Below are 26,948 nucleotides of genomic sequence, written 5' to 3' on the forward strand. Positions count from 1 at the left end.
TCACTCATGAGTGACTTTACACGTTTAGCAATAACACTCAAAATTATGTACACACCCTTACCAAAAATCATGATTTTTTGAGTTCCAAATCCCATTTTTCATACACCCTTACCAAAAATCATGATTTTTTGAGTTCCAAATCCCACTTTTCATACGAATTTTTCAGTTCAACCCATATAACCATTTTTATGGTTGTAGTACCTGAACTCAAAAAATCGTATGAAAAGTGGGATTTGGAACTCAAAAAATCATGATTTTTGGTAAGGGTGTACGATTTTTTGAGTTCAGGTACTACAACCATAAAAATGGTTATATGGGTTGAACTGAAAAAATCGTATGAAAAGTGGGATTTGGAACTCAAAAAGTCATGATTTTTGGTAAGGGTGTACGTGCGCCCGAAGGGTTTTTAGGTTAAAATTTGTACCCGGCAGCAAAAACAAATGGTAAGCTAGTGTGCGTGAGATCGGTGGTTCGTTTGACACTTTTTTAGTTTGTACCCCGTTGGTTGGTCAAACTAAAAAGTGACGAACTGTCACTTTTTACACTGCACTCACGCACACTATCAAAACATACGTTTTTGCAATTCCGTCGTGAAACTACTTACTTTTCCTGTTATTCTTGAACGACGAAATAGCCTACTTTTCTGTACCAAAAATATTGGAATCGAATAGCAACACTTTTCAAAATAAATGCTGAAATGTTGAGGATACAACCCTGTCGTCTAGGTGTACCGAGTAGTGCGCCTTCACTGTACACAGGAAGTGTACCGCGAGAGAGAGAGAGAGAGAGCTGTGACCGAGCTGTCACTGCACAACAAACGAGAAGCTATTACCTTTTGCGATCAAGTAGAATAAACACGTGTATAAAGTTAAATCGCGTTTTATTCCTTGTGTTCCGTTCCGCAAGAATCCGAAACCCACTTTAGGTTATCGGCCCGGTCGTATTCCGAAAGTCTACGGGAATCGCGAGTGAGTCGGGTGAACGATGGCGGAATCCGGACAAGAGGAGCGTTTCTTCGTCCCACTGCTCGACGGGACGAATTTCAATGCGTGGAAATACCGGATGCTGGTGTTCTTGGAGGAGCACGAATTGCTGGAATGCATTGAGAAGGAGGTCGAAGAAATGGTCGAGCTGGTAGTGAAAGACGAAGACACGGCGCAAGAGAAAGCGCAAAAGCAGGTCAAGATTGACCGGCGGCGGAAGATGGACCGTAAGTGCAAGTCGAAGTTGGTCTCCCGGATCAACGACGACCAGCTGGAACACATCCAGGACGAGAAGACGCCCAAGCTGATCTGGGAGAAGCTGCACCGTGTTTTCTTGCGGGAAAGTGTTGCCAGGCGGATGCACTTGCAACGGCAGTTGCACTCGATGAAGTTCGACGGCGGCAGCCTGCAGTCCCATTTCCTCCGTTTCGATCGCCTTCTTCGGCAGCTCCGGGCGACTGGGGCGAAGGTGGACGAGCTGGACGCTGTGTGCAGTTTGTTCCTGACGTTCGGCACGGCATTTTCCATGGTGATCACGACGCTCGAATCGATGAAGCCGGAAAATTTGAGCTTGGAGTATGCGAAATGCCGGCTGCTCGACGAGGAGGTGAAACAAAAGGAGATAGGTGTCGAATCGGTGCCTGCGGGAACGTCATCGAATCGTGACGTCGCTGCTTTTTCTGGATCGGCGAAAACGAAGAAAAAGCTGCAGTGCTGGGCGTGCAAGCAGGAGGGACACAAGGCCGACGCTTGCCCGTCGAAGAAGGAGAGCGATCGAAAGAAGAAGAAGAAAAGTGACAACAAGCCCAAGGCACACTTGGCGGAAGAAAGTGGGGGCGTTTGCTTTGTCGGTGTGGGAAGTGGAGACGGTTTGCGAAGAGTGGATTGGTTCATCGACTCTGGTTGTTCCGATCACATAGTGAACGACAAATCGCTGTTCGAATCGTTGAGTCCCCTGAAGTGCCCGATTGAGATAGCCATCGCGAAGGACGGTGAGTCGATCAAGGCCGAGTTTTCTGGAACGGTCAAGTTGTTTGCTGATGTCGGTGAAAAGTTGATCGATTGTACTGTGAAGAATGTGCTGTATGTCCCGGACTTGCGTTGCAATCTATTTTCTGTGATGCGGGTTGACGACGTGGGCATGGAAGTGTCCTACGGAAACGGGAAAGTGGTGATACAGCACGGGCAGAGAATCGTCGCGAGTGGTTCCCGCTGCGGAAAGTTGTACCGACTGAACTTGTTCAGAGCTACGCCGGGGAACAGTGAATCTCTGCTGACGTGTGGCCGCATACCGAAAAGTCTGGAACTGTGGCACCGTCGATTTGGGCATCTCAATCCGAAGAGTCTGGTGAAGCTGATTCAGGACGACATGGTGGTTGGACTGAACCAGAGTGTGAGCGACAAGGACAAGGACATTGTCGTGTGCGAGTCCTGTGTGATCGGGAAGCAAACCCGGAAGCCGTTCGTAACGCGTGAAACGAGAGCGTCGCGAGTGCTAGAAGTGGTCCACTCGGACGTATGTGGTCCGATCGCACCGGTCGGAGTTGAAGGCAAGAAGTACTTCGTGAGTTTCACGGACGACTGGAGCCATTTCGTGGTGTTGTTCCTGATGAAGAGCAAAGACGAAGTGTTCGAGAGCTTCCAACGCTACGAGGCGATGGTGACGGCGAAGTTTGGTCGGAAGATCAGCCGCCTTCGCTGTGACAACGGCGGCGAGTATCGAGGAAAGGACTTCGAGAAGTTCTGCCAGGACCGTGGGATCCAGATCGACTGGACTGTGCCGTACACGCCGGAGCAGAACGGGGTAAGTGAGCGATTGAATCGCAGCCTCGTCGAAAAGGCCCGTGCGATGCTGGACGACTCAGGAGCTGACAAGCGCTTCTGGGGTCAAGCGGTGCAGACGGCGGCCTTCCTGTTGAACCGGAGTCCCACGAGAGCTCTCAAGGAAAACGTCACGCCCTACGAGCTGTGGGAGGGTTCGAAGCCGAACGTCGCCAAGCTGCGCGCATTTGGCTGCCCGGTGTACGCTCACGTACCCAAGGAACTCCGGAAGAAGCTCGACCCGAAGGCGTGGAAGGGCGTTTTCGTTGGCTACCACCAGAACGGCTACCGAGTGTGGAACCCCGAGCTCGAGCGGATTGTCCACGTACGAGATGTCGACTTCGCGGAGGAGAAGGAATCCGGATCGCACAAAAGTGAGTCTCTGCACAAGATTTCTCAACCGATTGTTGGAGACGAGTCGTCAGACGAGGACCAGTCAGACGATGAGCAAGAAGCGGCCAGTGTGCGTTCAGCTGAAACGGATGGCACATCGAGTGAGCAACCGGAAGACGACTTTGACAGTTGCGAGGAGGAACCCTGCCTCAAGGAGGTGGCGTAGACCAACCGCAGCGTCCGCAACGAGAGAAGACCGCGCCTGCCTGGCTCAAGGACTACGAGGTCGACTATGCAGCGTACGCCTTGAACGCGATGAACTACGTCGAAAATCTTCCGAACTCGCTCTCGGAGGCCAGGAAGCGAAGCGACTGGAAGCTGTGGGAAGCGGCTATCAACGAGGAGATGGAGTCTCTGTTGAAAAACCGAACCTGGACGCTGGAGAAACTTCCTGCGAAGCGGACACCAATCACAAGTAAGTGGGTGTTCAAGATAAAGCGGGGAACCGACGACAAACCTGACCGGTACAAGGCCCGCCTGGTCGCTAGAGGGTTTAGCCAGAAGTACGGCCTGGACTACACTGAGACGTACTCGCCCGTTGCCAAGCTGGACACGTTGCGCACTGTCCTAGCCCTGGCAAACCACGAGAAGATGGTGATCCACCAGATGGACGTTCGCACAGCCTTTCTCAACGGCGAACTGACGGAGGAGATCTTTATGGCTCAACCCGAGGGGTTCGAGCAGGGCGAGAATCTGGTGTGTCGGCTTCAGAAGTCCATCTATGGGTTGAAGCAAGCATCACGCGCGTGGAACGACCGTTTCCATGCGTTCGTCGAAGGCCGGCTGAAGTTCGTGCGCAGCATGAACGACCAGTGTCTCTACACCAAGCAGACGAAAGCTGGAAGGTTGATCGTACTTCTGTACGTCGACGATGTGTTGGTCATCGGGCCGTCGCAGAAAGCTGTTGACGCGGTGAAGTCGTGCATGTCCAAGGAGTTTGAGATGACTGACACCGGAGAAGTGGACTGTTTCCTTGGAATGAAAATCGAGCGCGACGTGGAGGAACGAAAGTTGCGGATCAGCCAGCGGCAATACTTCCAGGACATGCTGCTGCGTTTTGGAATGCAGGACTGCAAACCAGCGTCGACGCCGATGGAGTGTCGTTTGAAGCTACTGAAGGGTGCCGAGAAGGACCGCACGGACGCCCCGTACAGAGAGCTGATAGGGTGTCTAACCTACGCTTCAATCACGACGAGACCGGACCTGGCTGCAGCAGTTAACTTCCTAAGCCAGTTCCAGAGCTGCCCGACCAACACCCACTGGGCGCACCTGAAAAGGATCTTGCGCTACGTGAAGGGAACGCTGGACTTCGGTCTAGTGTATCGTGCGAAGGAAGGAGCGCCAACTGTTGAGGTTTTCACGGACGCGGACTGGGCCAACGACCCAACGGACCGACGTTCGATCAGCGGATGTGTGTACCAAGTTCTGGGATGCACTACTGGGTGGATGACCCGGAAGCAAAACTGCGTCTCACTCTCATCCACCGAAGCGGAGCTGACCGCGCTTTGCAGCGCTGCGTGCTACGAGATGTGGCTCGTACGACTGCTGCAGGATTTGGAGCTCAAGATTCCTGAACCAGTCACCTTCTACGAAGACAACCAGTCGTCGATACGGATCGCAGAAGAATCGAAGGATTTTGGACGGCTGAAGCACGTGGACGTGAAATACCATTTCCTGCGGGACCTGGTGAAGGAGGACAAGATTTGCCTGCAGTTCCTGAAGTCAGAAGATCAACTTGCGGATATGATGACCAAGGGGCTGCCACCCGGAGCTTTCCGGAAACATCGTGCCAGCATTGGATTGGCAGACGGCAGCGCTTGAGGGGGAGTGTTGAGGATACAACCCTGTCGTCTAGGTGTACCGAGTAGTGCGCCTTCACTGTACACAGGAAGTGTACCGCGAGAGAGAGAGAGAGAGAGCTGTGACCGAGCTGTCACTGCACAACAAACGAGAAGCTATTACCTTTTGCGATCAAGTAGAATAAACACGTGTATAAAGTTAAATCGCGTTTTATTCCTTGTGTTCCGTTCCGCAAGAATCCGAAACCCACTTTATGAAAAGTTCTACTTTTCAGCACTGAAATGGGTGCTGAAAAGTTGAACTTTTCAGCACTTGTTTCGAAAAGTAGCACTTTTCAACATTTTTTTGATTTAAACGATTTATTGACAAAATACATGGAAATTCGACTTAAAATGTCACTCAATGGGTGTTTTTCGAAATTGCAAAAAAATGTTGTTTGGAACTCGTTGCAAAACTTGATTTTTTCAGCACTCTTCGTATTTATCCAACTCGGTGAACCTCGTTTGATAAATGTACGACTCATGCTGAAAAAATCCTCTTTTTGCAACTTGTTGCATAAACTACTATTGGTAGTCAGTGTGAACTCCGTGTAAAAGGGGTATCAAGCTAAAAAGTGACCCCGTTCGTTTGACAACAGTTGGTGTCAAACCATCGGGGTTTGAGTGTACCATGGTTGGGTTTTCAGTGTAGCTTCCCAGTCAAATCAATCCGAATTCTGAAACGGAATCTAGTTAGAATCGTATACAAATTCCGTTTCAAACGCCCTAACCAAAAATCATGATTTCCTGAGTTCAATATCTCACCTTTTCTACGATTTTTTTTGAGTTCAGGTGGTTTTAGCAAGAAGTAAATTAAAGACTCTATTTTTCATGTGATATAAAAAAAAATTACTTGCACATTTGGTCATTTATTACATTAGCCACGTTAAAATAAATACTTTACGATTCCCCTTCGCCGGGATCAATCACGTCGTGACAAATTTCCAAGTGCCGCCGGTACGCCGGATTATCCATAAAGAACTGCTCACACTCGACCCGGTCGCACCGGATCGTGGGCAACATCTTCACCCCCGCGTGGAACCGCTTTCGATGCTCGATGATGGCCTCCCCGTGCTCGGTCAGCGTGTCACAGTCGGCACACTTTAGATACTGAACGTTGTTGATCGTGACCGGTTTGAACGGTGGCTTGTCGGAATAGTCAACGGCGAGCACGCTGTTCGTGTGCGTCATTGCCTCGCTGTGGGCGCTGATGAAGTGTTCCATGGTGGGACCGAGCGATGGGAATGTCTGCGGACACATCCGACACGAGAACGAACCGTTGGGCAGCTCGATAAACGGTTTCTGATCGTCGCATGGTTCGGCCCCAGGTTGTTCAGTGACTGAAGGTTCCGTGTGGGTTTCAATGTCGTTTTCCTGTTTCACTATTTCTACGTAGAACGAGTCTGCTTCGTTTGCAGAGTGGACCACAATCGGATTGCTAAACGTAGTCGTCGCAAGCTGTTGCTTCTTTCGACGAACTGCGGAATAATGAATTCGGGACAGTTGACGAAACTGCTGGAAATCTACCAACTTTTGGCTGCACTCCGAACAAATCCACCCGTCATCATCGGCGGTTATGCGAACGTTGATGCACTCTTCGATTGACTCCACCAGCGGATTATCCGCCGCGTCTGGGCCGCTGCAGATCGGAACCAGCGGAAGGTCAACCGAGAAGCACAGTTTACAGTACAGTGCGGGGTCGTCGCAGGGTCTGTGAAAAGAGATTAGTTGATTAAACTACGAAAAACAGGTACGCTACGCTAGATCAACTCACGTGTCAGGGCAAGGTATTTCCGGTTGGCTTTCCTCGAGAATGAACGATTCTGACGCGCGATCATGCGTTAAGTCCAGCTCCGATTCAGAAGATTCTTTGAAAAATCCAATTTTCCTCGCTTCCATGGGATGTTCAGTACGAAAATGGCGGACCAAATTTCCCACGACGAAGGTGGACTTTTGAACGTACTTGCACGGCGGCCATGGAGTTATACGACAATGAACTCCTTCCTCGTCCCGGACGATACACTTCTCGGCGAGCTCGGTAAAGGTAAGCGCGTTTTTCGTCTTTTTGACTTGTCTTGGGACCTGGAAAAGCGAAAAATTCACTCAATTGCTTTTCAAATGTGGCTGAAGCAAGATCAACACTCACACAACCGGACGTAGAACCTCCACCGGTCGGCTTTGCTCAACAACCATCGGTTCCAACGTTACGTCTTCGATACGTGAATTTTGCGCGGGTACGGGAACCGGTTTCGATTTTTCTCGGAAAAACCCGATGTTTCTAGCCTCTTTCGGATGCTCGGTACGAAAATGGCGCACAAAATTTCCCACGACGAAGGTGGAGCTTTGCACGTACTTGCACGGCCACGAAGCTATCCGGCAGTGAGCACCGTTTTCGTCTCGGAAGATACACTTTTCGGCAAGTTCCTTCAGGCTTGGTTTCTTCCAGAGTAATGCTCGAGCTTGGGATCTGGGAAACAAAAAAGTTTAACTTCCAAAACATGCGGAAAAGGACCAAAACTTACGCTTCAGCATTTTCTGGTTGGCTTTGTTCGGTAGTGAACGATTCCATGGTTTCGTCTTGCGTGATTGAATCGTAGGCAATGCCTCCAACTGGTTCCAGTTCCGGTTCCGAAGAGTCGTTGTCATTTCTGAAGAATCCGGCCTTACTAGCTTCCTCCGTATGTTGGATGGCAAAGTGACTGATGAAATTTCGGTACTTGAAACCGGAAGTTTGAACATACGAGCACGGCGATGAGGAAATCCGACAGTGAATCCCTTTTTGGTTGCGATAGACACATTTTGCAACGATCTCAATCAGGCCTGTTTTACCGCCGAGGTCGAGTTCAAGGGGTCTGCGAGAAGAAACCTGTGTTATTTTGTTAAATGAAACAAGTTAGCATAACATTCTTACATGTCAGTATCAGAATCCTCCTGCTCAACTGTACCGTTGACTGATTCCTGTTCCGTAGCTTCACTGTAATCTCTGAAAAATCCAGCCTCCGTTGCTTCCGCCGTATGTTCCGTGCGAAAATGGCGTACAAAATTTGTGTACTTGTACTCCCCCCTCTGGATGTATCTGCACGGCTGGGCGGATATTCGACAGTAAACTCCTTGGGCATCTTGGTAAATAAACTTTTTGGTAAGCCGTTTCAAGCTTGGCAGCCCGTTTTTCAACTTCCAACGCTCGTCATCAGATCTGCAAAGCCTTAGAAAGATTAAAAATGTCAAAAGTACACCAATCACGCCCAACTTACGTATCGGGATCCATTGACTGACCCTCCCCAAGCTCGACAGATTCGTGCTCCGTTTCCGGTTCCGATGTTTCGTTGACGCCCGCGAAAAAGCCAATCTTTCTAGCTTCCTTGGGATGTATGGAGCGGAAATGGCGAACGAAGTTCCGGTACGCGTAAATGCCTGTCTGGACATATTTGCACGGCCATTGAGATATTCGACAGTGGACTCCCACTTCATCTCGCAAGATGTACTTTTCGGTGAGCTGGCTCTGGCTTACACTTTGATCCTCAGAATGCGATTCCTCTGGCGGTTTGTCGCGGATTCTGTGAAATATTCGAGTTTTCAAGGTTCGTGTACATCGATCTATAGTGTATGCATGTGAGCGCTAGGTGAACAATTCAATCTTTTTTTTACTGCGGAATCTGTTTACCCACGTGTACAAGTATTTTTGCACGTTTTTTAGTGCTGTAAAAAAACGGCGCGTATGACAAAATTGATTCCCTCTCCCATCCCAAAAGCGTCGGAGCATTTTTAGCGGGTGAAGTGACATTTCGCATAGACGCCCTTGCTTCATCACGTAACTAATAAAACTAATAGGGGGATGGCGTTATAATTTTTAGACCACGTTTGCTGCTTTTCATCCAAAGAAACCAACGACTTTATCGACTTCATTATGCTGTGCGAGATAGAACGTCGTCTATTTTAAGACGATGACTCAGCATTTCTCCACTTTTGCACTTCAAAAAAAAGCAGGTGGCAGCACGGTGTAACGCCACCTCACTATGGTAAAAAGCGACGAGAAATTAATAAGCATGCTCCCAGTCGAACCATCAGATGAGAAACAGACAATCCGCAAGTCACAGTGAACGACCAAGGGAACAACCTACCGCGTATATATGTATAACATGATGAGGTTTCTTACAAAAACCACCCTTTTTACAATCTTCCGGACTTTAGTTAAATTCGTTTTTTAGCATAACTTTTGAAGTACTTAACTAAACTTTATCATTTTCAATAGCGACTTATGGGACACCAAGACGGATCAAATGAGACCAAAACGGTCCAAATCGGGTCAGCCAGTGCCGAGATAACTCAGTGCAACACAGACATTTGCTCAAAATTTGATTCTGAGTCGATATGTATACATGAAGGTGGGTCTAGGAGGTCAAATTAAGAATTGGGTACTAAAGTCCTATGTCAATTTTTATGTACAACGGTAAAAAACACGATTAAAAACCATTTCTGATCTTTTTTTTCATTTTAACTCAAAAAAAAAATTGACTAGACAACATTTTTTCGATGGATCAACTATGGTCCCCTTGGAACGAGCTGTCAAGTAGGAGCCTTTCTGTCAAGAAGGACCGCGAGGTTAATTTTTCAAAATTGATTTAAAAATCCATTTTAAACTCTTTGTGGTCGTACAAAGGGTCATTGTACTCAGAAAAATAAGCTTTATCGCTGTAAACAAAAATATCAGCAATCTAAGCTTCATTTTAGGACCCAATTTCGTTTTTCGAGTGATTTTATAGCCTTTTTTCAGTAAGTGCATCTCCAGCGCGGGTAGCAAACATCGAAGCAAATCAAATTTGCACCCGACGTCAACCCCACCGCGGTACCTGTCGCGGTAGCAAATTTGCTCTCAGTTCTTCGGGATTTCACTTTGCTACCCGTTATTCTGCTGATTTGCTACTGCGGCAAATGGAATGATGCACGGAAAACTTAATCATGCACGAAAAAAAATTAAATTGTTTTTTATGTAAAAAAAAATAAAATAAAAAATTAAAGTTAAAAAATAAAAATTTAAAGAAACTTAAAAAAAATTAAAAAAAAACCATAAAACAAAATTGAAAAAATTCAAAAGATTTCAAAAATTATTAAAAAACTAGAAAAAATTAAAAAAAATCAAAAAAAAATTTAAAAAAAAGTTAAAAAAAATGATAAAATAAAAAAAAATTGAAATTTTTTAAAAAAAATTACAAAATAAAAAAAAATAAAAAAATTGAAAAATTTAAAATAATTAAAAAAAAATTAAAAAAAAAATAAAATAAACAAAATTTACAAAAAAATAAAAAAAAAATCAAAAATTACAATTACAAAAAAAATGAAAAAAAAATCAAAATTTAAAGAAAACTGAAAAAAATCAAAAAAAAAAATAAAAAAATAAGGAAATTAAAAAAAACTCAAAAAATCTAAAAAAAAATAAAAACATAAAAAAAATTTTTTTTTGGAATAAAAAAAAATAACAAAAAATTCAAATCTATAAGAAAAATAAAAAAAAATTAAATTTAAAAAAAATAGCAAATTTAAAGAAATTAAAAAAAAATGAAAAATATTAAAAAATTGGAAAAGTATAAAAAATAAAAAGATTGAAAAAATAGAAAAAAAAATAAAAAAACGCTATTTTAATTTCTAAAAAAAAGCAACAAAAGTTAAGGTTTTGAACGCATTTTAGAATTTTTTGTAATTTTGAATTTTAAAATTTTTGAATTTTCGAATTTATGAATTTTTAAATTTTTGAAAAAAATAAGCTTTTTAAATGCATTTTAGACTTTTTGTAAATTTGAATTTTTGAATTTTAAAATTTGAAAATTTCAAATTTGAATTTTTAAATTTTAGATTTTTTTAATTTTAGAATTTTTGAGTTTTTGAATTTTTTAATTTTTGAATTTTGGAATTTTGGAATTGTTGAATTTTTGAATCTTTAAATTTTTGAATTTTTGTATTTTTGAATCATACACAAGAGCAGACATACAAAAATCTCCGAAACACGCATTCAAAACTTTGCCCCCGGCTTGCCGGTACTTGTCTTGGTACTTGAGTACAGGTACCGACACATATTTTTCTTCTACAGATGAACTTGAGATCAAATTTGATACCTGCTTTGCTACGCGCGGTGGGAGACTCGGGGGCAGACTCGAGAGCAAATTTGGTGGGAATCAAATCGGGTAGCAAATTGTTTAACTTTCGACATTTTCGAAAAATGAAATTCTTTGATATTTTCAATAGGATTAAAAAGTTTAAAAAACTTTTAGCATTTCTAGGCATGAATCAACACATAATTATTGATTTTGAAGGTAAACGAGAGCAAAAAATGATAAAAAAACCCATATTTGCCCCCGCGGTGGGCTTGTTTCGGTGGCAAAATTGCTACCCTAGCGGTGGGGATGACGGAGTTTTTTCGAGGTGGCAAATTTGATCTCGGTATTCATGAGCCGGGTGCAAATTTGATTTGCACCCCAGCGCTGGAGATGTCCTAAGGTGAGGAAGGCAAAAAAGGCTTCAATTCGAACGGTCCGAACACAAGCACAAGCTTGCTTAGATCCCCCAGTACAGGGAATATATTTAAATAATCAACTTACGTATCGGGACATCGAATCTCCAGTTGACTTTCCTCCCGAGTAAACGATTCCATCGTTTCGTCTCGTGCGTCCGGTTCATCCGGAATTATGCGTTCAACAGATTCGAGTTCCGGTTCGGAAGCAGCAGCGAGATTTCGGAAGAATCCCGCCGCTCTCGCTTCCGTCGGGTGCGCCGTTCGGAAATGGCTGACCACATTGTGGTAACTGAAGGTCCCTTTTTGTACGTATCGGCACGGCCTCTGCGCTATCCGGCAGTGCACTCCGTCTCCCTCGCTGGATATGTAGTCCATGACGAGCTCTTTAAAGGTTATGTTCTTTCTTTGCAGCGGGTGTTCTGGGGGTCTGTGAAATGGACGTTGCTTAGATACACTTTCGAGCGTTCCTACCGGAACAACTTACGCATCAGGACAAATACTCTCCGGTTCATTTCCCTCAAGACTGAACGATTCCATTTTCACCTCATTTGCGACTGATTCGGCTTCCGACTCCGTTTCAGGTGCTTCATTGTCGGAGTTTTGGTCTCTAAAGAATCCATACTTGCGCGCTTCCTTCGGATGTTCAATCCGGAAGTGGCGCACAAAGTTGCCCGAACAGTAGTTGTATCGCTGAACGTATCGACACTTGCTCGAAGCTATGCGGCAATGTGTTCCAATGTCATCACGCTCGGTCCACTTTTTGACGAGTTGAGTGTACAACAGCTTGCCGGGTTTCGCGGTAGCGCTGCAGGAAGAGATGGTTCGAGATTAGGTGGCGCCTAAAAGGTGAACTATTCAGCCATACTCACACATAATTGAGGTATCTCCCGTCATCGAAGAATCCCGCGGCTTTCGCCTCCACCGGATGGGTGGAAATAAAGTGTCGGTAAAAGTTGTTGTAACGGAACTCTTTAACCTGGACGTGCTTGCAGTAATCGGTGAGCTTGCACTGGATGCCGGTTTCCGTTTTCTCGACGTACTTTTCTACAAGCTCCCTTCGGGAGATGGGCGCGACGTACCTAAAAGACGTGACCTCTTTGCATTTTTGAATGTTAATGGTGGCAAAAGAATACTTACGGTACCCGCTCGGATGTTTCCTCGGCTGCAGTTCGTCTGAAAGAGAATTGCATTGATGAGTCTTGCAAATTAAAACATAACAGCCGCCAACTTACTTCTGCTTCCTATATTTCTTGAGGAATTTTCGCCGTACGAAGCCCTTTTCCTCCGCTAGCTGCGCGTGCTCGTTGCGAAAGTGTCGCACAAAATTACCAACGTTGAACGCGATCTGGAACAGCGGACAGGCCGTTTCGCTGATCATACAGTGGATCCCTTTCTCGTCCACGAGCACGTTTTCCATGACCAAACACCGGAACGATTTCCGTTCCAGTGGAAGTTGCTCCTCGTTCTCTTCCCCAAAGAATCCTTTCTCTCTCGCTTCGTCGGGATGCTTGAAACGGAAGTGACGAACGAAATCCTTCGAGTCAAAACCCTCACTTCGACTGTAGTCACAGTGCTCAGCGGAGATCTTACAGAACACGTCGGTCTTGACTCGCAGCGTATTTTTCTCGACCAGTTCGTGAATTGACGTGAGCGGCCTCATCGAAGGGGTCGCCTCGTCCGGAGTTAGCAATCCCCAATCCGCGCTATCCGATTGCTCCTCCTCGTCATCTTCTACTTCCTCCTTGATGGCCAAAGGATCGTCCGGTGCTTCCTTCTTGATCTTTTTCCTCGCCGTTTGACCCACCTTGGCAAATCCCTTCGCCCTCGCTTCCTTCGGATGATCTTTGCGGAAGTGCCGCACGAAACTTGCCAAGTCGAACTTAAACTGCCGAAACCTGCAGTAATCGGCACTGATTCTGCAATAAATGGCGAGATTGTCTCTCATGATGTGCTTTTCGATCATTTCACCGTAGTCGGGCCTCTTTGGTTGATTTCCCGCATCTGGCTTCCCAAATTCACTTTTCACAATGGTAATGCTGGTATCGTCAAAGTACCCGTGCTGTTTCGCCTCTTTGGGGTGAACGTTCCGGAAGTGTCGCTGGAAGTTGCCCGGCCTGAACGTACTTTGTACGTACTCACAATCCAGCCCAGCGATTCGACAGCGCGTCCCACTCTCGTCAGTCTCGGTATGTTGTCTCACCTTTTGTATGTACTGCGGGGCTCTGTCGATAGAGAAGAAATTATTTAGTTACAACCCGCAAGCAGAACAGAGTCGATTGTTTATTACCGGCAATTCTTTTTCATCCAGCGATTTCTTTTGGGCAGCATTCGATTTTTTTCGCAAAAACTCATCTTTTTAGCCGCACTTCGATGTTGATAGCGAAAATGGTGCAAAAAAATTATGCTGGAGAACTTTCGCTGCATAAACGAACAATCGCCATCAATCCGGCAGTGAAAGTTTCCATCATCGTCCTTCTGGGTGCATTGCCAGATTCTACCGTTGACATCCGCTGCCCTGTGAAACAGTTAATCAAAATCAACCAACGTGTTCGCAACATCCCTCCTCAAACCTCCTTACTGTTGCGATGATTTCTTTTTCTCGAAAAACCCCTTCGCCTTCGCCAGTGCCGGATGCTTGCGGCGAAAATGGTTCAGCAGTCTGAGGCCGTCAAAACCATGAACCGTAAAGTCACAGCTGGGATCCAGCAGGCAGTGGCTCCCCCTCTCGTCCATGTAAACATTCTCTTCCACCAGCGTGGATAAGGTTTTCGTGCGAACGGCACTGCCAGCTTTGGGCAGATCGTCCGCGTCCCCGGTGATACCGTATCGGGCTGCATGCTCGGGATGATGGTCCAAAAAATGCCGCTTGAAAAAGTATGGGTTCAAGGTCGGCAACCGGTAGGAACACTTCGAGTCCGGATCCATGCGGCAGTAGATGCCGTTCGCGTCGTACGTAAGGAATTGCAGAACCAGTTGGTAATTTTTGCTGTGACAAATTAAAAGAGAACTGAAATTACACTTCTCTCAAACATAACAATCGTCAAGCCCTTACGGATAGCTGCCGCCACTTTGCTCGATGGACAAGTTCTGCTGCAATGCTTCCCACGGGTGTATGAGGCACATGTGTCTTTGGAACCGTTTCAAGTTGAAAACAGGCTGCGAGTATCGACATTGACCGTTGGTGATTCTACAGAGCGCTCCCTTGTCGTTGGATGTGACGAATTTGGCGAGAGACTCTGGAATTTGTTGGGCATTTTTCCTGGAATTTTAAAAAAACTCAACATATTTAGCATACGTCCGCAGCAATTAATTACACTTTGGTTTGCTCGGTCACCTGCATTGGTTTTTCTTGTGTTTTTCAACAATCTGAAGGAAAATTCACTAAGAGGCCTAACTGGAGAAGAAATTAATTTTGATTCAATTTAATAACCAACAAAAAAATCTAAACGTTCTAAACTTTGAAAAAAGATTTTTTTAAATCGAGTTTCAATCACACATAATTTGTCTGTGCATCTGAACTAAGCTCCGCGATAATTATCGCTGGTGAAAAAAAAAACTCAAAAGTGACAGCTAGTGACAAGTAATCACACCTTTCATCTTGGTCAAATGTTTGCAAATCGATTGCGACTTCAACCAATCATAGAATCACTGATTCAAAAACTCACCGATACCGCCTGCAGTCCGCAAAGCCCGCCGCCGCCGCTTCGGCCGGATGTTTGGCCATTATGTGCCGGTGGAAGTTGTACATCAGGAACAACTCCTGATGGTACGGGCACCAGGGACATCGCGCCCCGCCGAACCCATCGAGGCTGACGACCTTTGCGATCAGTTGGGTGATTTTGGGTCGCTTTCCGCCGGAATTGTTGGCCATTTTTTTTCACGGGAGCAAAATCTCTTCGCCTTTTTTTCACCACAAGTGACAGCTCAGAACTGAAGCGAAAGTTGATAGCCGCCGAACTCGCTCATCGCGATATTTCAATCTTGAGTGCCGCGGCCTGGGCTGGCGACACTCACATGCCCGATGAGAGGCACTCACGTAGAGGTAGATTTGTTTACAAACAACTTTTACGGTGCACGCTTATGGTAGATTGGTTTAAAACGGAAAAAAATGTGCACGTCTAAATTACTCAAAACTATATTTAATTTACCTATTTTTATACACTGCAAAAAGGTTAGACTAATATTATATTTGCAAATTTTGCCCAGCAAATGAGGAAAAACGTATCACAAAATGTGTTTTTTTTATCAATTTGTATCGTTAAATGAATTATTTTAACATGTTTTAAGGATTTAGACTCTCTTCAGTTATTGTAATGGAACTAGACAGGAAGACTAACCCACCGGCAGTCGTATACGTGTACTTTGTACACACTTAGTAAGGGCACATGTAATAAAGGCGAAAACTAATGTGATATAAAAAAAATCAACCGTTTACTTTACTTGCACATTTGAACATTTATTACATTAGCCACGTCAAAAAAATACTTTACGATCCCCCTTCGCCGGGATCAATCATGTCGTGACAAATTTCCAAGTGCCGCCGGTACGCCGGATTATCCATAAAGAACTGCTCACACTCGACCCGGTCGCACCGGATCGCGGGCAACATCTTCACCCCCGCGTGGAACCGCTTGCGATGCTCGATGATGGCCTCCCCATGCTCGGTCAGCGTGTCACAGTCGGCACACTTGAGATACTGAACGTTGTTGATGGTGACAGGTTTGAACGGTGGCTTTTCGGAATAATCAACGGCGAGCACGCTGTTCGTGTGCGTCATTGCCTCGCTGTGGGCGCTGATGAAGTGTTCCATGGTGGGACCGAGCGACGGGAATGTCTGCGGACACATCCGACACGAGAACGAACCGTTGGGCAGCTCGATGAACGGTTTCTGATCGTCGCATGGTTGTTCAGTGACTGGAGATTCCGTGTGGGTTTCAATGTCGTTTTCCTGTTTCACTATTTCTACGTAGAACGAGTCTGCTTCGTTTGCAGAGTGAACTACATCCGGATTGCTTTGCGTAGTCGTCGCCAGCCGTTGTTTCTTCTGACGCACCGCGGAGTCGTGAATTCGGGACAGTTGACGAAACTGCTGGAAATCCACCAACTTTTGGCTGCACTCCGAGCAAATCCACCCGTCATCCTCGGCGGTTAGACGAACGTTGATGCACTCTTCGATCGACTCCGCCAGCGGATTGTCCGCCGCGTCTGGACCGCTGAATATTGGCGCAAGGGGCAGGTCAACCGAGAAGCACAACCTGCAGTACAGTGCGGGGTCGTCGCAGGGTCTGTGAAAAGATATTGGTTGGTTGAACTACGAATAAACAGGGTCGCTACGCTTGATAAGCTTACGTGTCAGGGCAAGGTATTTCCGGTTGACTTCCTTCCGGAGCAATTGAATCTGATACCGAATTTTGAGGGATTGAAACGAGCGGAACTTCGAGTTTGCTAGAGTTGTCTTCCTCGCAAGTCGTCGATTCCAGCTCTACGTCTTCATACGGAACGTGTTCGATGAGAATGGGCTCAGCTTCTGGTTGCGGGTTCGACAATCCTCTGAAGAACCCGGCTTCCCTAGCTTCCTTTGGATGCTCGGTACGAAAATGGCGCGCGAAATTACCCGGAATGTAGTTGGACGTTTGAACGTACTTGCACGTCCCCGAAGCAATCCGGCAGTGAATACCTTCTTCGTCTCGAAAGATGTGGTTTTCCGTGAGCTGTTTTAAGCTTGGTTTCATTCTGAGCAGATTTAGGGCCCTGACACTGATAAAAGAAACAAATTAGCTGAACATTTTCAAAAATACGAAAAGGATGGTAAACTTACGATAACGGATTCTCTGGTTGACTTTGTTCGGTAGTGAAAGATTCCATGGTTTCGTCCTGCGATATTGAATCGTAGGAAATGCCTCCAACTGATTCTGGTTGCGGTTCCGAAGTTTGATCAAAATTCTTGAAGAATCCGGCCTTACAAGCTTCCTCCGTATGTTGGATGGCAAAGTGACTGGCAAAATTTTGGTGTTTGAAACCGGACTTCTGAACATACGAGCACGGCGATGAGGAAATCCGACAGTGAATTCCTTTTTTGTTCCGGTAGACATATTTTGCAACAAGCTCAATGAGGCCTGTTTTACCGCCGAGGTCGAGTTCGAGAGGTCTGTGAGTACAAAACAAAAACTTTGTTATTGAATCTATGACATTTCCCCGAAACCCAGATTACCGAAGGGACATTTCCCCGAATGCCACTTCCCCGAAAAGACACTTCCCCTAATAGTCATTTCCCCGAATTCCGAAACGAAACTATTGGCACTACGCCCCCCGGGGCATGGCCTTCCTCTAACGTGGGATTTCTGCTCCAGCGCCTCTGACGAGACAGGAGAAAACGGGACCGACGTTTTACTTCACCATCCGATAGAAGCTCAGTGGATAAGGCGGGAATCGAACCCGCGTCTCATAGCATCATCGGGATCGGCAGCCGAAGCCGCTACCCCTGCGCCACGAGACCCACTTATTCCATTTATACGAATTTTCCATTTCCCCTAATCGTCCACATCCCCGAATGTCATTTTCCCGAATGGACCACAATCCCGAATGCCACTTACCCGATTAGTCGTATCCCTGAATAGTCATTTCCCTGAATGCCATTTCCCCGAACGCGGTCAAGCGGAAATAGCATTTTTAAGAAGAAAAATTGATGGCAATTTTTAACACATCAAACTATGTACTTATAATATTTCTTGAAAGGTTCGTATTGGCCTTGAATGATCAACTTTCTTTTTGGCTTCATTCAGAACAGACGTAACATTTTAGGGGGAAGGGGTGTTGAAAGGTTTGATAATATTCAATCAAATACAATGAATATTGTTACAGACTTTTTTTTATATATTCTCAAAACAAATACTTTTTTCTTATAGACATGATAATAACAATGCAATAGAAGTTTTGTTTTCTTTTATGATTCAAAAAACATACCGTGCGATTTTCGTAGTACAGAACCCCGTTCACACTGATCATTTTATTCACATTGCTGGTTTGGGATTTGGCGAAGAGTAGGGGAACAGCATCTAATTCCAGCGTGCCTCTAATGTTGGCAGGTCAGAACTTTGACATTCAATTAAAGCTAATTAAAAGCGTTTTCAATTAAAATCAAGTGATAAATAGCTCAATAAGAAGTGAGCAAGCAAATTTCTATCATAAGTTATGGGAAATTAGTTGTTTAAATAGTGAAAATCAGCAAAATGGATGGAGTTAGGAGCGAGCGCCTAACCTGCCAAACATACGAGAATTTCCCCTATAATCATCATAAACTCTAAATAAAATTTGTACCAGCCTTATGTACCTATTTGTTCGATTTTTGGGTTCTTGAACAAAATTCGAAAAAAAGACAAATTTCTCAAAAACAACATCTAGGTAATTATGCGGTTGAATACAAATGTTAATTGAACAAAAAAAAATCTAGTACAGTCCAGACTCGATTATCCGAAGGCCTCGGAAAAAATTCACTTAGGATAATCGAAACTTCGGATTAAAACTTTTAAATCCAAGATGGCGGCCAATATGGCGGTGTTGAAATATTGAAAAAATGCATTTTATTATTTAATAGGCAATCAACTATTCAAATTTGACTAAAATGGGGTTGCAGAACTCAAATTTGATGTTTAAAACAAGAAAAAGAAAAAAAACAAAAAAATGTTGTTCGTAATTCGATTATCCGAAGTCCCATACAAACCTTCGGATAATCGAACTTCGGATATTCGAAACTTCGGATAATCGAATCTGGACTGTAATTGGCTTTTTTCTAAGTACAATGACCCTTTGAACGACCGCAAAGGATTTTAAATGGATTTTTAATTCAATTTTAAAAAAATCACTTCACGGCCCTTCTTGGTAGAAAAGCTCCTACTTGACAGCTCGTTCCAAGGGGACCATAGTTGATCCATCGAAAAAATGTTGTCTTGTCAATAACTTTTTTTTTTCATAAAAATAAAAAAAAACGTTAAAAATTAAAGGGCTTTACTACCCAATTTACAACATTTAATCAACAGCATACCCGAAAAAGCTGTTTGTTCGGTAAAATCGAGAAAGAAAATAACTGTTAGTCATGGAAAAAGGCTTGAGCGAAAATGATGATTAGGATTAGGATGATATGAAAAATCGGCAAAATTTAAATTTAAATAAACAGCAACTGGCGTAAGTGTCACTTCGGGAAACGGCATTCGGGGAAATGGCCGATTAGGGAAATGGCATTCGGGGATATAGCCGATTAGGGGAAATGATATTCGGGGAAATGGCATTCGGGGATGTGGCTGATTAGGGGAAGTGGTATTCGGGAATGTGGTCAATTAGGGGATATGATTTTCGGGGAAATGGCATTCGGGGAAATGAGCTAGACCCTTGTTATTTTATGTTTTATGAACACGTTAGACATAATAAACATACGTTTCAGTATCAGAATCCTCCGATTCCAGCTCCAAACCTCTGAAAAATCCAGCTTCCCTGGCCTTTTGCGTATGAACGTTCCGAAAGTGGCGGACGAAATGGTTGTACTTGTACTCCCCTTGCTGGAGATATCTGCACGGTACCGACGATACATGACAGTGGAAGCCTTTTGAATCCTTGAACACAAACTTTCTGGTGAGCCTCCTGAAGCTCGGTATTCCGTCCTTCGTGTTCAACCGCTCTTCTTCGGATCTAAGAAGAGAAATTGAAGTTAGATTTTCCAAACGACCTTCAAACACGATCAACTTACAAATCAGGGTCAACTGGCTGACCATTCCCTAGCTCGGCTATTTCGCGTTCCAATTCCAATTCCGGTTCCGAAGCTTCATTGTGATCCCTGACGAATCCAGCTTCAAAAGCTTCCTCCGTATGTTCAGAACGAAAATGGCGGATGAAATTTGTGTACTTGTACCCCCCTTTCTGGACATATTTGCACGGCATTGAAGATATTCGACAGTGAACTCCCCTCGAATCTTGGAAAACAAAATTCTTTGTAAGTCTCCTTAAGCTTGGAAGATTTCTTTTCTTGCTGTTGCTCCGTTCATCCTCCGATCTGGGAAGGAAAATCGAGATAAAATTACAAAAGCACGCGCTAAACACGACCAAACTTACAAATCAGGGTCCACCGGCTGACCTTCCTCAAGCTCGACAGCTTTGTGCGCTGTTTCCGGTTCCACAGTTTCATTGCCACCGTTGCAAAGGCCATTTCTTCGTGCTTCCTCCGGGTGCAAGGCGCGAAAATGGCGCACAAAATTTTGGTACGCGTAAATGCCTTTCTGGACATATTTGCACGGCCATTGCGATATTCGGCAGTGGACTCCTTTTTCATCGCGGAAGATATACTTTTCGACGAGCTGTCTGTTGTTTAGTCTACCGATAGAACGCGTTTCTTCTCGTGATTCATGTTGAGGGCTGTGAGGTGGAGTTAAATTATTTTTTTAAATAAATTTCAGAAATCGTTTAACGAAACGATAATAATTGACCAGTAGTCGCGTACTACTGAATTCTCGAATTTCGCAAATCGTTCGTTCGTTTGAATCGTTCTAATCTTCTAATTTTCTCAGCATTTCAAAAATATTTTTTTCAGAAGTGGGCAAACATGAGCACTAGGAAGGTTGGCAGCCCTGCTATCGAGAGCAGAAGCTGGAGCTGTGCGGTCCGCGGAATTTCAATTATTTGAACGTTTATTTTATAGTTATGACCTCAAAAAGTAGTGAAAAGATTGTAAAATTTGTGGATTTACTTGTGGAAAGTGTAGATTTCCTTTAGTTTTATGAATTTGACCAGTTTTCGCGATTTCAATTTCTACGACGCCTGGTTTGACGGGTTTGACAGTTCAAGCAAATCGTCGCGGTTGCTTCGGTCTAGCAGTTGTATTAGTGGGATGTGGGGCTCTAAGGGTGGTATTCAACCTGTATTTTTTTCTACGCCTAAAATAACAAAAATCAAATAGTGCGAAAGAAAATAAAAGTGTGCAATGGAATGTTTTTGGAAGCAGCGCTCAAGCAGTTTTATCTACTACTGGAGGAGGTGTTGCAGATGAAGTCGGTCGGAAATGGTGGATATTGCGCTGAAGCCGCAGTATCTTATCTGCAGCTGACCAAGAATTGCCAGAGAATCTGTACTCCAGGATGTGATCAAGCTGCTCGCAGCTGGAATTCCGGGCGCTTGCGAACAAAACAGAAAACAACGTCCGGGTGCTTGAAAGTTGCCTAGAAATTGGACAACCAGTCGATCCAGAAACTTGGTGAGATCTATCTGAACTGAAATTTTTAATTTGTGCCTTCTTTTCAACAATAATTAAATACGCGCTGATCCCTGTTTGCCTGATGGGATTGGAAGTTTAAAGATAGATCGAGAACCCGTCTGGTCTTTGCTCTATGTTTAGGCGGGGCCGGACAATGCCCAACGACCTCGGAATTGGACCGCAAGGAGCTCTGTCATTCTGAAATGGGTCGTTGGAAGCAGCGCGAGGGCTATCACCACCTAATACCCGGGACAGAGATAATCTGTATCAGCATAACCCAAGTCTGATACAAACTATACTTTCCCATAATTTCGCTGCCGGCCAGCGGGTATTGGATTGGACAACACACACACACAAAGTGGGCAAACATGAGCACTAATTTTACAAAAATAAAAAACTGCGACTGTTTTCAAACAAGTTACCTAAAAATGGCTATAACTCGAAAACGGTGCACTTTATCAAAGTTTTACTAAAGTATTTTTTGATTGCAAATTTGATTTTGCATCAAAAATTGAAAAAAATTGCGACTGATATTTCGATTTTTTGAAAAAATCAGTATTTATTTAAAAAAATCATAACTCGGTCAAAGATTTTTTGCACAACCTGGAAATTTCTGAAAAGTTGGCATTTGATGTCCCCTAAAACATATAAACAAAATAAAATAAAAAATAGTGTTTTTTTTTGCAAATCAAGGTTTAGTGACAAAAAGTTAAATAAAAAATCACCAAATTTTTTTACCGTGTATCATTCTTTTTCAGTGTTCAGTTCATCGATACCTACAAATCGATCAAAAAATCCATCAAAAGATACAGATTTTTGAATTTTCATACATCATTTTTGTATGGACAGCTGCCAAATTTGTAAGGAAAATTATTTATATGGACAAACTAATGATGCAAAACAGCTTCTTTGGGCATACCGAAAGCACCACAAAAGTTTCAGCCGGATTATAAAATACAAAAACTAAAATTAAAAAAAGACCGATTTCGTAGAGGATTGCTCAGTATTGTCTGCTAAATGGAAAGTTGTTCCCGAAAAGACGGAAAAGACTAGGTTGATTTGAGTGAGATTGACTTACGTATCGGGGCATGGATTCTCCAGTTGACTTTCCTCCCGAGTGAACGATTCCATTGTTTCATCTCGTGCGTCCGATTCGTCGGGAATGATGCGTTCAACAGACTCGAGATCCGGTTCGGAGGCAGCAGCGAGACTTGGGAAGAATCCCGCCGCCATCGCTTCCTTCGGGTGCGCGTTCCGGAAATGGCTAACCACATTGTAGTAACTGCACGTCGCTTTCAGAACATATCGGCACGGCCTCTGCGATATCCGGCAGTGAACTACGTTTTCATCGCGGGCAATGTACGCCTCGATGAGCTCTTTCAGAGACGGGTCCACGTGGGGTCTGACCTTAGGTTTTTGTGTGTCCTCGTCCTTGAAAAATCCCTTCTTTCGCGCCTCCTTCGGATGTTTGGCCTTGAAATGACGCACAAAGTTGCTCAGCGCGTACCTGGACTTTTGAACGTATTGGCACTCCTTCGGACCTATACGGCAATGTATTCCAGCGTCATCTCGCTTGACACACTTCCTGATTAGCTGTCTATAGGCTCGTTTATCGGAACTCCTGGTCCAGCTGTGAATCTTTTTCCTGTCAACATCGAAACCCGCGGCTCGAGCTTCCACCGGATGGGCGGCAATAAAGTGTCGTCTAAAATTTGGGTAGCGGAACTCCGCAGTCTGCACATACTGGCATTCGTGTTCGGTGAGGCTGCAATGAATGCCGGTTTCGTTTTTCTTGACGTGCTTTTCCACCAGGACGCGGATTGAACCGCGTTGCCTCGTGCCGAAGGCGGTAACGACTCTGAAAATAAATGCATTTTTATTAATATTCTGTTCTGCATTGCTGAACTCTACAATTGAAACCACACTTACTTCCGTTTTCTCTTTTTCCTGTTTCGCTGCCGCCGCAACAAGCCTTTTTCCTCCGCTTCTGACGGATGCTCACTGCGAAAGTGACTCACAAATTTGTAAACGTTCAGCGTTACCTGGAAAAAGGGACACGCCGTTTCGCTGATCATACACTGGATCCCTTCCTCGTCCAAGAGCACATTCTCCGCGACCAAACAATGCAGCGTTTTCTGATGCTGGAGCGTATCGTCGGATGACCTGTAATTGGGAACGGGTGTTTGATTTAGGAGTCTTGAACAAACTTTGGTGATCTTACGCGTCGTTAGCTTCGCAGAAAAATCCTTTCTCTCTCGCTTCGTCGGGATGCTTGAAACGGAAGTGACGAACGAAATCCTTCGTGTCAAAGCCCTCACTTCGACTGTAGTCACAGTGCTCGGTGGAGATCTTGCAGAACACGTCGGTCTTGACTCGCAGCGTATTTTTCTCGACCAGCTGGTGAATTGATGTTTGAGGCCTCATCGAAGGGGGAGCCTCGTCCGGGTTTAGCTCCTCGTCATCTCCTACTTCCTCCTTGATGGCCAACGGATCGACCGGTTCTTGCATCTTGAGCTTTTTGAAGCCATGCTTTGCAACGCCGAATCCCCTCGCCTTTGCTTCCGCCGGGTGATGCTTGCGGAAATGGGCCACGAAAATTGCCAGATCGAACTTTCCTTGCCGATATTTGCAGTAATCGTTGCTGATTTTGCACGAACTACCGCTGATGTCTCGCACGATGCAGTCTTCCACCATTTTATTGTAGTTGATCTTTTCACGACGTCGCTTCGATTGCTTACCCGCGGCCGAGTGCGGAAATTCACTTTTCACAACCGTTACAAAGTTTGCGAAAAATCCATGCTCCTTTGCCTCTTTGGGGTGCGCATTCCGGAAGTGCCGTGTAAAGTTACTTGACCTGAATGTACCTTGTACGTACTCACAAATGGGTCCTGCGATTCGGCAACGAGTTCCACTCTGATCAGTCTCGGTATGTTTTCTTACCTTTTCTGAATACTGACTGTCTTTCTTGACGCTGGAGCTGAAAAAAAAACCCAAACATGGGATTACAATACTAGTAAAGAATAAATTTTAAATTTCATTACGCAAATCGTTGTTTCACTCCTCCACGCTTCCTGGGCAGCTTTGGAAGATGTTCGAAAAAGTTCTTCTCATTGGCAGCCCTGCGATGATGACTACGAAAGTGTCGCAGAAACATATGGCTTGAGAATTTCCTCTGCACAAACGAGCAATCGCCATCGATCCGGCAGTGGAAGTTACCATCATCATCCTTCTGGGCGTATTTCCGAATCCTCGCGTTGAAGTCAGTTTCCCTGTGGAACGGTTGAACAACATAAATCAACCCATTATTTCCGCAAATCGCTTCAAATTCTTACATTTTCGACATCCTTCTCTCGAAAAAACCCTTCGCCCGCGCCAGTGCCGGGTGTTTCTGGCGAAAATGATCCAAAAGTTTGGCCGTACAAAAGCCTTGTACAGTGTAATCACACCCGGGATCCAGCTGGCAGTGGTACCCTTCCTCGTCCATGTAAACGTTCTCTTCGACCAGCGTGGATAAGGCTTTCGTGCGGACTCCCCTGCCAGTTGTGGGTCCCTCGTCGGCCTCCCCGGTGATACCGTTTCGTTCCGCTTGCTCGGGATGACGGTTAACAAAGTGCAGCTTGAAAACTCTCGAGTTCATGACCGGTAACCGGTAGGGACAGTTTGATTCCGGATCGATTCGGCAGTAGATACCGTTGGCGTCGTACGTAACGCTCTGCAGAATCAGTTGGTGCTGTTCGCTGAGGAAAATAGGAAAGAGACCAGTTAACATTTAACACAAGATTATAATTTTCTAGCCCTTACGGATAGCTACCGCCATTTTCCTCGATGGTCATGTTCCATTGCCGGGCTTCCCACGGGTGCACGAGGCACACATGTCTTTGGAATCGTTTCAAGTTGAAAAGAGGCAGCGAGTATCGACATTGATCGTTGGTGATTCGACAGTGCACTTCGCCGGCGTCGGTCGTTTCGATGAAGTTGGCTAAAACATCCGGAATTGGTTGGCTTTTGTCACTGGAATTAAACATTATTATATTTTATAGTGTCTATTCAATATCGTCATATTAGGTCTTCAGCGTAGTTCTGTAACATTGATCGTTAGACTCAATCGATTTTCAAAGCACAAAACCAATCAAGAGTTAAAACGAATTCTCAACTACCTACTCACTCAACCTTGACTGAACTCAAACAAACCAAGAAAAAAATAATATCGAAAGTAAAACCTACCGCCGCCGGCACTCCGTAAAGCCCCTTTCGGCCGCTTCGACCGGATGCTTGGTGAGAATGTGGCGTCGGAAGTTTCCTCCGCTGAACATGGTCTGATGGTAGGAACAGGGCCGATCGGGATCCACATTGCACCGCGCACCGCCGTACCCATCGAAAATGATGACCGGCGCAAGCAATTCGCGAATTTTGGGCAATTTTTTGTCGCGATTTCCGTCCATTTCGTTACGAATGAAAAATTTCCGCACTTTTCGACACCGCAAGTGACAGCTCACAAATGAAGCGAATGCTGGCGGCACCCCAACTCGCTCACGACCATGATTCAATCGTGAGTGTCGCGTGAGATACCACCGGCACTCAAACCGATGCGGGTTTGTTTACCAAAAATACACGCTTATTGTAGAATGGTCATATATGAACATGAACACACTAAACTGAAGGTAACTAAATCATACTAAACGTTTGCTATTCTCAATTGAGGTTAACCTTTCGGCAGCCCGTGCATGCACTGAAAAACTAAAATGTACATAGTCAAATTTTGCAGCTTTCTCCGAATTTTTAGGAAACGAGCGAGGAAAAGTTTAATTTTTCGTTTAATTTCACGTCAAAAAAAATAACGACTTAAGGAGCTATTACACTACGGCAAACAAACTCGCCCTTTTTGACAGTTTGCCTGCTTTGTTTGTTTCCCTGTATTTGTTTGTATAAACGTCAGCCGAGTTTTTTGTTTTGTTGTTGCGGTAGTGTAATGGCTCTTTTAGACACGCTGAACAATTTCTATTAGTTGACACACAATATACACGCTTGACAGTGCTAAACCAAAACTTTATAGAGTTATCTCCGTGCGCATGTATTGCGTGTACGTACACGAAAAAGATTGAGGTTAAATTTTATCGGACCAATGAAACATGGTTCAGTTTTCAGAGTTGTGAGTGAGTATGCTTTGT

General features: G+C 44.8%; 3 protein-coding genes across 4 annotated transcripts; all 3 read right to left on the bottom strand.

Moving 5' to 3' along the window:
- Nucleotides 1-5,869: 5,869 nt before the first annotated feature.
- LOC119768817 lies at nucleotides 5,870-7,084 on the bottom strand. Its single transcript, XM_038260148.1, has 2 exons — nucleotides 6,810-7,084; nucleotides 5,870-6,746 (listed from the first exon to the last, which is right to left on the bottom strand). The coding sequence occupies exons 1-2, from the start codon at nucleotides 6,932-6,934 to the stop codon at nucleotides 5,936-5,938; spliced, it is 936 nt and encodes a 311-aa protein (XP_038116076.1). The 5' UTR covers nucleotides 6,935-7,084; the 3' UTR covers nucleotides 5,870-5,935.
- Nucleotides 6,981-15,576, bottom strand: LOC6054647. Its single transcript, XM_038260138.1, has 14 exons — nucleotides 15,209-15,576; nucleotides 14,596-14,802; nucleotides 14,122-14,529; nucleotides 13,831-14,058; nucleotides 12,776-13,765; nucleotides 12,681-12,716; nucleotides 12,413-12,622; nucleotides 12,028-12,348; nucleotides 11,629-11,970; nucleotides 8,290-8,592; nucleotides 7,947-8,231; nucleotides 7,558-7,887; nucleotides 7,182-7,502; nucleotides 6,981-7,117 (listed from the first exon to the last, which is right to left on the bottom strand). Exons 1-14 carry the CDS (start codon nucleotides 15,412-15,414, stop codon nucleotides 7,018-7,020), a joined length of 4,287 nt encoding a protein of 1,428 aa, XP_038116066.1. The 5' UTR covers nucleotides 15,415-15,576; the 3' UTR covers nucleotides 6,981-7,017.
- A 402-nt stretch (nucleotides 15,577-15,978) lies between these two features.
- LOC6031642 lies at nucleotides 15,979-26,323 on the bottom strand. 2 transcript variants are annotated; one of them, XM_038260344.1, is made up of 13 exons: nucleotides 26,005-26,323; nucleotides 25,582-25,791; nucleotides 25,113-25,517; nucleotides 24,822-25,049; nucleotides 24,002-24,757; nucleotides 23,710-23,943; nucleotides 22,859-23,638; nucleotides 20,646-20,945; nucleotides 20,284-20,586; nucleotides 19,974-20,225; nucleotides 17,362-17,691; nucleotides 16,893-17,300; nucleotides 15,979-16,828 (listed from the first exon to the last, which is right to left on the bottom strand). In XM_038260344.1, the coding sequence occupies exons 1-13, from the start codon at nucleotides 26,220-26,222 to the stop codon at nucleotides 16,030-16,032; spliced, it is 5,223 nt and encodes a 1,740-aa protein (XP_038116272.1). In that variant the 5' UTR covers nucleotides 26,223-26,323; the 3' UTR covers nucleotides 15,979-16,029. The 2 variants fall into 2 exon arrangements, with proteins under 2 accessions (XP_038116272.1, XP_038116282.1); XM_038260354.1 differs by lacking the exon at nucleotides 20,646-20,945.
- Between the last annotated feature and the right edge of the window lie 625 nt (nucleotides 26,324-26,948).

The sequence above is a fragment of the Culex quinquefasciatus genome, chromosome 1 (assembly GCF_015732765.1).
Source record: "Culex quinquefasciatus strain JHB chromosome 1, VPISU_Cqui_1.0_pri_paternal, whole genome shotgun sequence".
Classification (NCBI taxonomy): domain Eukaryota; kingdom Metazoa; phylum Arthropoda; class Insecta; order Diptera; family Culicidae; genus Culex; species Culex quinquefasciatus.

Bases quoted from the DNA above. Each gene is read 5' to 3' on its own strand.
- LOC6054647 (XM_038260138.1), bottom strand. From the start codon at position 15,414: ATGGCCAACAATTCCGGCGGAAAGCGACCCAAAATCACCCAACTGATC. The intron at 12,623-12,680 runs GTAAGTATTCTT...CACGTCTTTTAG, and splicing joins GAAACATCCGAGCGGGTACC to GTACGTCGCGCCCATCTCCC. The intron at 11,971-12,027 runs GTAAGTTGTTCC...TCCATTTCACAG, and splicing joins GAGAGTATTTGTCCTGATGC to ACCCCCAGAACACCCGCTGC.
- LOC6031642 (XM_038260344.1), bottom strand. From the start codon at position 26,222: ATGGACGGAAATCGCGACAAAAAATTGCCCAAAATTCGCGAATTGCTT. The intron at 24,758-24,821 runs GTAATGAAATTT...TTTTTTTTTCAG, and splicing joins GGAGTGAAACAACGATTTGC to CTCCAGCGTCAAGAAAGACA. The intron at 23,944-24,001 runs GTAAGATCACCA...TCCCAATTACAG, and splicing joins TTCTGCGAAGCTAACGACGC to GTCATCCGACGATACGCTCC.
- LOC119768817 (XM_038260148.1), bottom strand. From the start codon at position 6,934: ATGGAAGCGAGGAAAATTGGATTTTTCAAAGAATCTTCTGAATCGGAG. The intron at 6,747-6,809 runs GTGAGTTGATCT...CTCTTTTCACAG, and splicing joins GAAATACCTTGCCCTGACAC to ACCCTGCGACGACCCCGCAC.